This window comes from Pieris rapae, chromosome 22 (assembly GCF_905147795.1).
Source record: "Pieris rapae chromosome 22, ilPieRapa1.1, whole genome shotgun sequence".
In the NCBI taxonomy this organism is placed as follows: Eukaryota; Metazoa; Arthropoda; class Insecta; order Lepidoptera; family Pieridae; genus Pieris; species Pieris rapae.
Window position 1 is genome coordinate 6,129,118 of NC_059530.1, and position 14,417 is coordinate 6,143,534.

Sequence of the window (14,417 nt, forward strand, 5' to 3'; positions counted from 1 at the left end):
GTCTCAAATTTATGTTGCTTTGAATTAAATCATCATCTAATTCTTGAGAAGGTTCATATGTAGGGTCATTACTATTACAACTCAACATGGTATCTTCATTCTCTGATGATGAAGTTTCCACAAGAGTATCCTCTACATTTGTTTCTTGCATTTGATTTTGTTGTCCTAATGTCTTCACTTCATCGTCAATGTATATTTGTGTAATATTCTTCCTTATCTCTGGAACATTATGTTCTTCAAAAATTACATTTCTTGATATTTTAACCTTTTTGGTTTCTGGATTGAACATCCTGTAATTGTTATTATCATACCCAATTAGTATCATTTTCTCACTCTTTTTGTCAAGTTTAGTTCTTAGCTGATTAGGAATATGGACATATCCAATACTTCCAAACACCTTCACATGGCCTATATGAGGTTTGATGCCGTTCCATAATTCAAATGGTGTTTTCTTAGGAGTTTGGCTGGAGGAAGTCCGGTTTAATAAATATACTGCACAATTCACAGCCTCAGCCCATAATTCCAGTGACACATCCCTTGCGTACAACATTGAACGTGCACTCTCCACAATGGTACGGTTCTCTCTTTCAGCACGCCCATTTTGTTCTGGTGTATATGGCGCAGTACACTCATGAATTATACCTTCTTTGCTGAGATAGTCATTGAAGGTTTTATTCACATACTCTCTTCCATTATCAGTATGCAATATTCTGACACTATGCATGTACTTATTTTTGATCAAAGCATTGTATTTCATGAATATGTCCATCACATCACTTTTATGTTTGACAAAATATACATGCCTGTAACTTGTAGCAGCATCCTTAAATAATATAAAGTATCTCATACCTTGGATAGATGTATGACTCATAGGTCCACAGACATCACTATATACAAGGTCACCTGGCTGTAGTTCTCCTCGTATAGATTTGTGAAATGGAAATCTGCACTGCTTTCCATATGCACATGCTTCACAAACAAAATCAGTTTTATCACTGTTATTCAGTTTCAAGCCTTCTACCACATTATCAGCACTCATACTCTTGATTTGTTTTAGGTTAACATGTCCCAGTCTTTCATGCCACATTTTAATGTTATTTTGATCACTTTGAACTAAGTTACAGGTATCTGAGACCACAGCTTTAATTTTCAATTCGTATAAATTATTTTCTGTTATTGTTGCACACATTACCAAGTCATTTCCTTTGTAAATGAATGCACCAGAGTCTTTCTTGATAATGATATATGATTTACGCATTATCACACCTTCTGAGAACAGATTTCGGCGCAAATTCGGAACATACAATACATCATGTAGTTCACTGTTCTCCCACTGTCCATTGACACATCTCTTTATTAACACCTTGCCAATGCCAGCCACTTCCACTGATTGTTTGTTTCCTAATGTCAATGATTTCTGGTTACATTCCAATAGTTCTACAAAGAACTCCTTTCTATAGGTCATATGTGCAGAGGCACCACTGTCTAAAATCCACACATTGTCTTCAGCTTCATGGAATTTGGTTTCTACATTAAACGCTAACAAGTCTGCACCTTCCTGTTGAGGTTTTCTATACTTGGATTTCTTTGGAGCACGACATTCTCGAGAAAAATGTCCTCGTTTCCCACAATTATAACATTCAAATCTGTGTTTACTGTTTTTATTTTGATTTGAATTACTAGCATTTCTATTCAGCTCACTTTGTTTTGGGCTATTTTTACATCCTTTCTTAGCCACAAGAAGAGCGGTTTCTTGTTCTTCTTCACACTGTAAACTAGCTTCTTCATCTAACAAACGAGCAGTGAGATTGACAAGAGTCTGTTGCTCTGGATCCAAAGACATCCACGCTTGACGGAGTGATCTATACTTATGAGGCAGTGTTCCAAGTATTTTTGTTATCACAGCCATTTCACTAATACTTTCGCCACTTTCTTTTAACTGCTTGGCCAATGATTCCACTTTAGAAATGTGTTGAGCTACACTGTCATTTGTAGACATTTTATACTGATAAAACTTTTCATGGATCAACATTTTACATAATTCACTCTTCTGTTCGTATATTGATTCAAGTTTTGTCATTATTTCCTTAGCAGTTTCACAATTTTCTATTAAAGTTATTTGTTTAAAGTCCATCGAAGATGTTATAATAAACATGGCCATGCCATCATTCTTTGTCCATTCAACATTATTTCCAGCCGGTTTAGGCACTGAAATATCAATCCCTTTTGCTTTTAGGGCACACTTTATCTGGAATTTCCATTGCCTAAAGTTATTTCCATCAAATTTTTCTAAGTTTATTGACCGCATTGAATCCATTTTGAGGTTATTTTGTCAATTTCTTCACAATACGATTGTAACTTTTTCTTTGCTATTTTTCTTAAAACTTTCAATTGCAGAATCTACTGGGCCCATAACCTGAAGGATTATGGGTCGTTTATCAAAGAAACGATAGTAATTAGCACAAATATAACTTTTATTTGGTAAGAAGATGAATGACAGCAAGAACACTTTGTTACAATCAAACTTCATATAATATAGTGTTGCCACCTAGTTAAATTTTCAAAAACTATTTTACTTAAATTGCTCAATAAAAAATCTACTGCCCCAACAGGCGACCCTAAATTGACAAGAGTGCACACACACACTGTAAGTGAATAAAATTCACAGACGAAACAAAAAAAAAAGAAACATAAGAAATAAATTAGGAAAAACCAAATTACATAATGCAATATACAAGAAATTAACTAGCTATACGCACTAACAAATAATATAACTTTTCACAGTTCACTGAACAATGAAAAAGGTCTGTTAACCTTTATATTTCGTTAACTAAATTAAGTTTGATGTTTCATATTCTATATCGTAACGTCGTTATTAATTTTCATTAACTGCCAGCTTAGTTCTTCTGAACAGGTAAGAAGAAACAACATTATGGATGGGACGGGAACAACATCATAATTACTGAAAGATATATAGGACGACAAAAGAAAAGATGGACAGATGACGTACTAGAACTGGCTCAAGACAGAAAAAATGGAAAAATATTTCAAATATGGCGAACCCAATACCGTTAAAACGAATTTTATCTTTCTTCCAGAAGTCTGACACTTTTGTGTACGCAATACAGATGCAATCCGTAACAATTCCTTGAATAACAGAACCCCAACTTCTGACACTAATTCAAATTGCATAATTGGCTATGCGGCTTAATTAATTCTATGCAAAACTTACACCAGTAATAAATAATAGGTATCGGAGAAATTTGCTAACCACGTTTGACTTTGCACGCTGGCGATATATGTACACAGCCCGAGACAACATTGAAACTGCCCGCATTACATCGTAAAACGATCGAATAGCTCTTTATATAAACTGACTCATCAAGAAATAGTGTCCACGGGTTATTTATTCAACCTATGTCTTATACTAAATACCAGACCAAAATATGCTATAATGACTTTTTTATCAGCCGCCCATTGCCATTGCGTTGTCACTTGTCGGTCATTTAAGAATCGGAATGCTCTTTTCTTGCCAGACCCTACGTCGAAATGGTTATGAAATACATCAGTGGGCAGCTGATTCCATATGATATATAATAATAATAATCAGTGGTGCTACAACCTCTTTAGGTCTTGGCCTCAGATTTCTGAATCTGTTTCATGATCATTTTTAAATGTAATAGACAAGTAGGTGATCAGCCTCCAGTGCCTGATACACGTCGTCGACTTTAAGACTTTGGGTCTAAGACTTGTCGGTTTCGTCACGATGTTTTCCTTCACAGTACGAGCAAATGCTAAAATGCGCACATAGAAAGTCCATTAGTGCACAGCCGGGGATCGAACCTACGACCTCAGGTATGAGAGTCGCACGCTGAAGCCACTAGGCCAACACTGCTCACTGATTCCATGCCTTGGTGCCTTAAATTACGTTCAGTTGTCGGACAGATGTCAAAGTCATACGGATGGTATTTGTATTCTATAAAATCTAAAATAACAGATCGGATACCAAAAGAAGTCACCAAAAATTTGATGCAAAGTTTTTTTAACATAAATTTAAAAATATATGTGACACAATAATTCTGAACTCATTGATAGTCTAAGAAACTTTGTCATTACGAATTTAAAGCTTGATAAGAAAATATGGCTTGCATGTAAGACGCAACATAAACTAACAAACTTTCTACTAAAGCTGTGTCGTTGTTTAAATTCAGGTATTCCTAACAGCGTGCTAAACAATTACCATTTCTATAGTTGCACTAAAATTTGTGTAAATGCAGAGAAGTTTGCTAACGATTCTGGAAATGAGTTTTGTATCGGCCAAGTTTGATGCATTAATAAATACATCAGTTCAACCTTTTAGATATGGGCCTCAGATCAATCTTATAAGTAGGTGATTAGCCTGCTGTACAAGACACACACTTCAATACACACACGTCAACTTTTTGGGTGTTAGGCAAGCCGGTTTCCATTCGATGTTTTCCTTCAAAATTTGAGTGAATATTAAATGCCCGCATAGACATTAAAAGCCCATTGGTGCACAGCCGGGGATCGAACCTACGACCTCAGAGATCGGAGTCGCATACTGAAGCCACTAGGCCAACACTCTCTTGCTGTATTATAAATTCTTCTTCTTTTAGGGCCTCTCAATTGCTGGAGGTTCGCCGTCAGTATTTGAAGCGTGTCTTTTGCATTCGCAACACGCCGTTTACCCTGGATTTACCCATTATAATTAGTTGAAGGAGATGGTAGCGGTCATGGCGCAACATGTGGCCCAGGTACGCAACTTTCCGTTTTCTAATGTTCTGAAGTTTTTTCATCATTCCAGAACCTTCTCTTTAGAGACCGTCTGGATCCAGCCTTTACGAAGCATGCGACGATTCACGATAGCACCACTCTTAAAATGCTTCTAAGCGCCAGCAAGGGTAATTAAAGAAGATACCCTTCTTTAATTGTCCAAGCTTCGCAGCCTTACAGAACGATTGGCCATATCTATACTATATATAATATTATAAAGAGGAAAGGTTTGATTTTTTGTTTGTTTGTATGAATTGAATAGGCTCCGAAACTACTTGGCAGATTTGAAAAATTCTTTCACTGTTGGAAAGCTACATCATTCCTGAGTGACATAGGCTATATTTCATTTTCAAAAAAAATAGGTATCCTTACTAAAATTACGATAACATTAACATTTGTTTATTATTTGATACAATTCTAACAGATGGCGCTGAGTTAAAGGTAGTTTAGTTTAGGTCCGTGTCGTGGTACCAACGTTTCACATAAGTTCTCCTACGGTTTCCCTTGATTAATTTACTACTATGTAATATAACAAAAACCTTAGCCACAGCAACGCTTGGCCGAGTCTGCTAGTTATGTAATAAAGGAGAACTCGGACTCAGAGTTTAATTGCATTATTTATATATTTTATTAATAAGTAAGTGCTCTGGATGTTGATTACTTCTAAGGTGACTCGCGTATGTCAAAACGATAATATTTAACCATGCTGTTTCCTAGTTTTATTAATCTTAGAAAAAAAAGCGTGTTCCCCAACTTCGAACACATGACCTTGAGGTGAAGAATCACTATTATTTTTATCGTTTACCAATATTACTCAATATCTTATTTAAATTTTTGTGGTAGAAGTTAAAAAATGGACGATTTACCCAAGGTAAATACTAAATCCAGAACTGAAATTCGTCCCAAGTTAGCAATAATAATTTTTAAATGAACAATATTAAACTTTTAACAAAATACAGTCGCAATTTTAATTTATTAGATTTGAATCAGAGGTAAACATTTTTCTTTCGTATTTCAGACAGTTGTTAATTTGAAGTAATAGCATCGGCGGCTAATCCAATGGCGCACAGAAAATTCCAATTTCCTTAATTAACTAGTTTGGGGTGGATGCTATGAAAGGTGCGGCATCGTTGATAACACGATATCGATAACTCACCTCCTATCTCTAGTATAAAACAAAATTCAGTATCGTTGTGTTTACATTTAGATATGCAAAGGATTTGAAAGCGGTAACATAGATTCGGGAAAAATATTTATAGAACATTTTGTGCGTGTCTTGTTACCAATATTACGGAACGTCAACCTCATATCATATCATTAGCGGACCCGACAGACGTTGCCCTGCATGATATTTCAATTTCATAATATTAAACAAAGTATGAAAGTACCGATTCAGCGCCATCAGCAGGGCTGATTTGTGAATCTAAATCACCCAGGGCTCTCCTAAACGCATAAAAAAATCATTCAAATTGGTTCAGCCGTTTAAGAGGAGTTCAGTGTCACACACGTACAGTAGAATTATATATTCTATCCTGTATTTTAAGTTAAATCAAACTGCACACGGTTTGCAAATTTAATTGAAATTGGTTTAGTAGCTTAGGAGTCCATAGCGGACAAACAGTGTGACCCGTGATTTATATATATTAAGATAGTATATTATTAATTACGGATCCTACTAGAACGATTGCGTTCTAGTAAAGTGTAAACAATTATAACCGGTAAGGCCAGCTCTCTGTGCCTAGCAACCCGATTATAAACTCGGGATTCGATCCTAACACTACGGATAAATTATTAACTAAATATAGAAACGAAAATATAGTACAATTGACATAATTAAATGAAAAGGAGGACAACTGGCAGGCTTATCGCTTTCGAGCCATCTCTTCCAGGCAAGCACTGTGGCAAAAAATTAAAAAAGGACACATGACAAAGAAAAGGTGCACATGAATCACGATAATATTAGAACAGTTTCACATCAGTTATTACGAAAGTTAGATATATGATCTGGTAATGATTGTACAGTAGAGATTCAAAGAAAGATAGAGAAGAAGATAGCTGGAATATAATACATATTGTATATTTACGTATATATAGATACATAATGTATCTGCTGTCATATGTGGGATCCTCTGTTTCTTGTATGCATCAATACATTCACGTTATTTGTAAAATTATCATTAAAATAGTCATAAAAACTGTCAAATAAATTTACTCTCCGATTTTGTACTTTACCTTACACCTTACAATTCGCTTAGCAAAAATGTAAAAATGAGCATATTTTATCCAATACAATACTCACCTGTAAGAGTAAAGAAATCGAAACAATCCCCTGAGCTTTGTGTAAAGCCTCCGAAAAGTTTGAATACAGTTGCGAATTGAAACCAAATATTTGAATCTGTAACAAAAGAAAATCTTGAATGTTAAAAATCGTATTTTGAAGCCATTTAACAAAGGTTGTCATAAGGAAATTTAAGAAGTTAAATTGTGTTGTGAACGAAGTTATGTAATTTTAGGATGTACAGTAGGTTACTGTTGTATTGATAAATACAGTAGATTTTTGTATAATCTGTCAAAAAGGTTTTTAACTCAGTTACCAATTTATATATTAATATTTATTGATATTGTTAATTCTAATTAAATTGGCTCCTATAGAAATATTACAATTAAATTAAATTAAATGTTTTTTATTGGGTGATTAAAATTACAATAAACGAAAAGAAAAAAAAATACATAATAAAGTTCCGTAATATAAAAAAAATTGCTGCTCGTTCGTCTTATTACTAGAGAATAGCTGGACAAATTTGTTTAAACGAGGAAACGTAAATAATAAATATAAATTCCAAAAAAAAGTTTAATCTTCAAATAAAAATTGTTCCTACTGAGAAAAAAATTATGTCTTTTGTCTTTTTAAGAATCAAAAAAGTACCACTATGTGACATGCTTTTAATTTCATAAGTTTGTGTTTCGTAACTATTGTAACGTTCCCAATATCTTTGGTCGGTTATATTTTTTTAGGTTATAAGTTTTGACAAATATGAAGGGGATACGAAGTAACCGTCATCTATTTTCATTAAATTTATTTTGTATGTATGTATTTAGGACCATTTGAATTAGTGCAGCACGGCACGGATTTGTTCAGTAATGTCTGAGTGATAATACAATTAGTAAAAATTATACTCGATAATACTATCGTGGGCATTTAATATATACTCAGATATTTTTTCGGCTCAAAGAAACCTCAACAGATGAGAAATCTACTGTATTTTTTCTACTGTAATGTAACATCACTGGTTTAACGTGACTCAGAAGGTATTTGCCAAATAAACAGTATGCTTCAGTTAGCCCGAAGTCGTTTGTTGGGATTACGTACGGTACGGGCCCATGCGTGTAAAACATCTGTCACTTCTTTTGAACTTAAAGGAATCCGCGACGAAATTCCGACATATTGGCTGTTTATTTGTGGCTTAGGGTGTTTGATTTAATGTTACATTTTGACAAGATGGCTTTTTAATGCTTCGTTTGGGTTACATATTTGGATGGATTGGATACTTAAATAACTAAATTATAAAATATATAGAGAGCCTGGTAGATAGTACTGGTGATCCCAGATTGGTGTTTTTTTTTTATAGAACAGGGGCAAACGGGCAGGAGGCTCACCTGATGTTAAGTGATACCGCCGCCCATGGACACTCTCGATGGCAGAGGAGAGAGCGTTGCCGGCCTTTTAAGAATTGGTACTTTTCTTGAAGGACCCTAAGTCGAATTGGTTCGAAATATTTCAGTGGGCAGCTGGATCCACAAAGCGCGGCAAAAACTGCCTTGAAAAATATTCAGTTGTGGAACGGCGAGGGGATACGGGTGGAATTTTGTATTCTGCCTCAACGTCCTTTCCTTGCTCAATGAATAAGTATCGCAATACAGCCATAAGATCCACACTTATTTATTTATTACTATACATAGGCTTAAAATATTGTAAATATTTTTAAAATAACTAATTTAATTTATCAATTTAGAAAATTATTAACTGATTTGAGACAATGTATGGTTCTGCTAACACTATAAAATGAATAAATAAATCAGTGGCTATAACCTTTTTAGGATTGGGCATCTGACTTCTTCTGTTAAATGATCACTTGTCAATCTAATAGGCAACTGATTTGCTTTCTGTGCCTGACACACACCGACAACTTTTTGAGTCTAAGGCAATACTCACGATATTGTGTATGTGTATTATTTTCGTAAAGATTTGTAATTGGCCCACAATGTTATATAATGTTATATATATATATATATATATAGTAAAAGTCTAGTTATAAGTCTATTGTTTTGCAGTTGGGGATCGATGCGACGATCTCACAATATACCTTGCATAATATATTTAGAATACACAAGATTAATTAACGGAAGGAAAGTATTAAACAGAAACACGAGATGCGAGCGAGCTAATTAGCACTAGCGTATCTCAGTTTCGTCAAGTTACGCCTGGTAAACACTTGGATTGATGCGTCCTAATTGATCGCAGACTTGCTAACATTTGTACCGGGAATAATAATTCATTCTATATATTGACCTATTAACGGTATTTTCGTTTTAATTAAAATATGCAGTGTTGGCTTTAGCGTGCGTGCATCTCTGATGTCGTAGGTTCGATCCCCGGCTGTGTACCAATGGACTTTCTATCCATGTGCGCAACTAACATTTGCTTGTATAAGGAAAACATCGTGAACAAACTGGCTTTAAGCCCAAACAGTCGACGGCGTGTGTCAGCTAGGCTGATCACCTACATGACCATTAGATTTAAAAATGATCATGGAACTGATACAGAAATTTGAGGCCCAAATTTAAGATTGTAGCGCCCCTGTTTCGTATGAAAATATTTACACGTAAATTTGAAATCAGTTAGATTCGTTACAGACACAAATTAGTGTAATAACCATATGTATAGGCTGGCATGATTATGTTCAAATATTGTATATATGACCATAAATTTACTGAGTAATGCACATATAGACAGAGTAGTGTAGTTTATTTGTAACTGTCTTAATTGAAATGATTTGGACAGGTGGATTTGATGTTGACTTATACCTTTTAGTTTACTTGCTAGTCTAAGTATGAACTGCGTATAAAATAGCAATTATGTATGTAAATATTTTTAATGAATTTTTTTATAGTATCAATAAGAACAATTGTTTAATATATCCAAGTTAACTCTGCAATAATTACACTAAGAATCAAAATGAATACAATCATTCAACTACTGCCGCACCATCTATATAATATATTAAATTAATATTGTTATATACAGTCATTACATTACAACTTTAGTAATCAATGTTAGAAAAAGCCTCACAAAATATCTTCTTTTGACAGTAATATATTATTTATTTGGAAACAAAAACGAATACATCTATACAATAAAAATAAAGTTAAAAATAAAACATAAAATAAACACATTGGATGTATCCACAATAGGGTTCACTAATATAATAAGCTATCAAATAACAGAATTATCGATATGGGATAATTTGCTTACCTCAGCAGGGAAAGAATATCCATTAATGGCATGTTCCGAACCAAATTGATCGTGGAGACCATAATGTATGTGGATCTCATGAAACTGATACTTGTATGAGAGGGGTCCACCCGTTATATTGATGTGATGACGCGTCTCATTTTCCACTGTGAAGATCACTGAGTGACCCGTATTGCTAATTAATCCATTTATCTGAAAATATTAGATTTTATTATCGACGCAATTTGACACTTTTGAATTTATGTAATTAATTTTACGAAGACAACATTAAAAAAATAAAAATAAAATAAAATAAAATACGTTTATTTTGGAACATAAGATCTTCTAGGTATCACTTATTCCACGTCAATCAATTTGAACTTGTAGGCATCCCTACACATCGGCAATGACAGAGGGTGTAGGCCGAGAGAAAAAGCCGGCGTAAAAAACTCTCGGTACTCTTTTAAAAAAGCAAATCATCAAACAATATTTAAAACAAATATATCAAATTAATTAGAGGCAGCCTGCCCAGCACTAGTCCCAGGCCCTTTTATCAACTAGATAATCAATAACTTTATAGTAAGCCTTTTTACACAGCTTTTCTTTAATACATTTCTTAAATTTATTAAAAGGCAGAGATAAAAGAGCCTCTGGGATTTTATTAAAGAAGAGTATCCCTTTCCCCAAAAAAGAATTACTAACTTTACATAGTCTAGTACGGGGAAATTGCAGCCTGCGTTTGTTCCGAGTATTGACATTGTGCGTATGTTCTAATCTAGTTGTTACGGACAACGAACAATGCAACTTAGAAAGCTAGTAAATGAAGCTGCCAGCCAGATGTTATTCTATGAAACGGTCGGCGGCTACGCAGGTATCAAAAGGGACGGTCGGCCCCTTTTACCAGCGTGTAGTTTTAAGGCTTAGTTTTAAGTTATTATTTGTAATATTTTAGATAGATTTACGCAGCCGTGCCGGACGGACGTTAGTCATAAGCTTGCTTCGCTTTATAATTGTGTTTGACCATCACTAACGTTCGACCAATATACGGAACAATTACTACTCCATTTCGAGTTTCATTTCCACTATAGCGGCGGTGCTTCAGATCGAGGTGCTGTACGCTTATACTAGTATATTTATCACTATTTTTGTATATGACCAAAATCAAATTCCCAGCTGATTTAATATTAGGTACTTAACGTCATCGGTTGTAATGACATTTTTTTACGAACAAATGAGTAGTGTATCGTTATAACAGATTTTGACTTATTTAAAATTAATATGTTTCTTTTGATCACAGTGGTTTCAGACGAATTAATTCGATTGTAGCACGATGTTCTATAATCTATATCCTAGAGTTTTATCGGTAAATTACTCTTTTAATGCCAAAAATTCGTATCACAGACATTTGGTAGATGTCTTCTATAAAACTGTAGTACATCATTTTCCCTTAAAGACGCAGTAGAAATTTTTATATGTATGTTTACCACCTTGGGTGTTTTTGACATTTTCTAGCCTAGTTCATCAGGGATTAGTTCTACCGGTGAAATTTTTCAATTCAGTTCTGTAGTTTACGGTTTCTATGTAAAAGAATCAATTCTTTCCCCTTTATAATTTTAATTCTGATAATCTAAGACAGTTAAATAAATATAAGTATCTTAAAGTTAATTAAAAATGGTCAAATAATGTTAAACTGAATTTGAAAAAACACTAAAACATCAAACAAAAAAAAGTGAATGCACCAACTATGACTTAACATAAATTTTATGTTTAATAAAAATACTTGTATATATTATTTATTAACTATATAATCTATATATAATAAATTAAAACATGAAATAATATATCGTTTTCAAAACCGTGAAATGGTTTTTTAAATTAATAATTAAAATAGCTTACCCTATGCTTATCTATATGTAAAAATCTTAAGTTGGGATCGAAGAGCAACTTCTCCGGTTCCAGGTTTACCGGAGACTGTCTGCGGCCTTTGTTGCATAGAGACCATTCTGGGTTGATGAGCCCCCAGAAGGCTGGACCTGTCGACAATCGTAATATTAAAGAACCTTCAACTTTCCCATACATTACTATTAATATGTGTTTTTCGGTTGAATTGCGAAGCGACAAGAGGTAAAAAAGAACAGTCTGTCTTCTTACAAAGTCTGCTGTCTACATCGCTTGACTTCTGTTTTACTTTTCTTTCGTGGAGTATGACTTATGGTGAAGGGTTATTTGGAACTCGGTACTGTACGCCCACAAAACCCCATCAGCTCGAGGCAGGACACGGTAACAGAGTAGAATTTTAGCCCCACCTATGACTGACTGATTGTTTACTAACCTAACCCATTACTATAGTAGGGGAGCCCAAGAGGGGATTTCGGGATTTACTCAAGCGCGGCAGATTAATATACAGGGGGATACCTTGTACCCGGTTAAGTACCTCCACCAAATATGAGGTCCATATATAAGGCCGCCCGTGAAGGATACAGGATCAGATTAGTAAAAAAAAATTGGTCATCAGACATTCTCGAGCGCGTCAGATTAAGGTAGTGTGAGTTAATCACATCCTAAAAAGTGTATATTCCACTAATCTGACAATTTGAGAGTGACGTAAAGAGAGGGGAGGGCAGCAAAGTTGTAAAAAAAAAACGTCATCTTGACATTCTCGAGCGTAGCTAATTTTTTTTTTATTTTGAATGAAATTATTCAAGAATATTGAAAAATATATAATCTGACGATTTGCGCAAGCCGAAATAACAAAATTTCGTCGATAAAGTTCGATATCGTTCGGTGCGATAAACGCGTGCAGCTGCGTGATGCCTACATTTCCTTCTCCGCGTTTCCCTCAAAATTAGATTTCATGTGAATTTGAACCGATTCGGACCGATAGATTTTGAGAAATTTTGAAAAATCTAAAAAAATAACAATTTGTTTTTTTGAAAGTGTTTTTTTGCAATAACTTTTAAACGGCTTTATCCATCAACTTCAAAAAAATAATCCACCTTTAAGCTTGAAAAAACGGCGTCGATCGCCACCAAACTGGTCAAAATCGGTTGATTCGTTCGAGAGATATCGTGAACGAAAGAAAACCGAAAAAAGTGTTTCTATCATTATTTCGACATTTCATATCGGATTATCGTTTTTGATGAAATAAAATAATTAGAGCTTAAAAAATGCGTCGATCACCGTCAACCGCGGGAAAATTGCTTGATCCATTCAAAAGTTATTGGGGTTTGAAAATTTCAAAAATAGTGTTCTATGAAACTTCTATCAGACTTTCGAGGTGGGAGAACTCAAACGCATAGAAATATTATTTCTTTGAACTCAGCGAGCTCATAAGTACAATTTTAAGCGCCCAGGAATGGAATTGCAGGGATGGCCTTTAGGGTGAACCGTTTTTCTAATATTTTTTTGTCAGATCAGGCAAATCCCTCTAGATAATCGTCAGATTATGAGACAGTACGTTTAGAATATAAATCTGAACCATATATATCTTAATCTGACGCGCTCGAGTATTTCAAAATGGCGAATTTTTTTTGCACATTATAATAATGGCTGCGAGTTTGCGTCAGATCGAAATCGTCAGATTATTGAATGAGAGCTTTTGTTTTGGTGCACTTAACACCCCCTTAGAAAACCTGACGCGCTCGATTAATTTTTTTTTTTTTTCATTTTTAACCCTTACGTACAACCACCCCCATCATGCAAATGATCAGATTAACATACGTACATTATTAAAAATACGTAGGATATTGATGCTATCAATATCTGACGCGCTCGAGTATGTCCATGCAACAGTTTTTTTTTACATATTTAAACATCTATAGCCGCTTTCCCCACCGATGAAAAGGTATATATCATATAACATTTTTTTCTTCTTATCATCTAAGCTTTGCAACCCAATAGGTCTCCACGACGCTCGAGTAAATCCCCATTTAGCATCGTGGGCTCCCCTACCACTAGAACCATCTGGTATTTGTATATCGAAATATAATTCCTCTTTGTTACCGTCTATAAGTTCCAATAGATTTTCTGTTTAATATGCTGAGTTTAGATTGGTCCACCATTATATTTTTGTACCAAAGAAATAAATGATTATTAAATGAATTATAAATCT

At 34.4% G+C, this 14,417-nt stretch overlaps 1 protein-coding gene across 1 annotated transcript in view; it reads right to left on the minus strand.

Moving 5' to 3' along the window:
• Positions 1-14,417, minus strand: part of LOC110998522 (carbonic anhydrase-related protein 10) — a 47,629-nt gene that overhangs the window by 9,937 nt on the left and 23,275 nt on the right. The window contains exons 4-6 of the mRNA XM_045633152.1: positions 12,203-12,339; positions 10,328-10,519; positions 7,094-7,189 (exon numbers count right to left, since the gene is read on the minus strand). Of these exons, the coding sequence (XP_045489108.1) occupies positions 7,094-7,189; positions 10,328-10,519; positions 12,203-12,339 (425 nt within the window). The remainder of the gene's footprint in view (positions 1-7,093; positions 7,190-10,327; positions 10,520-12,202; positions 12,340-14,417) is intronic.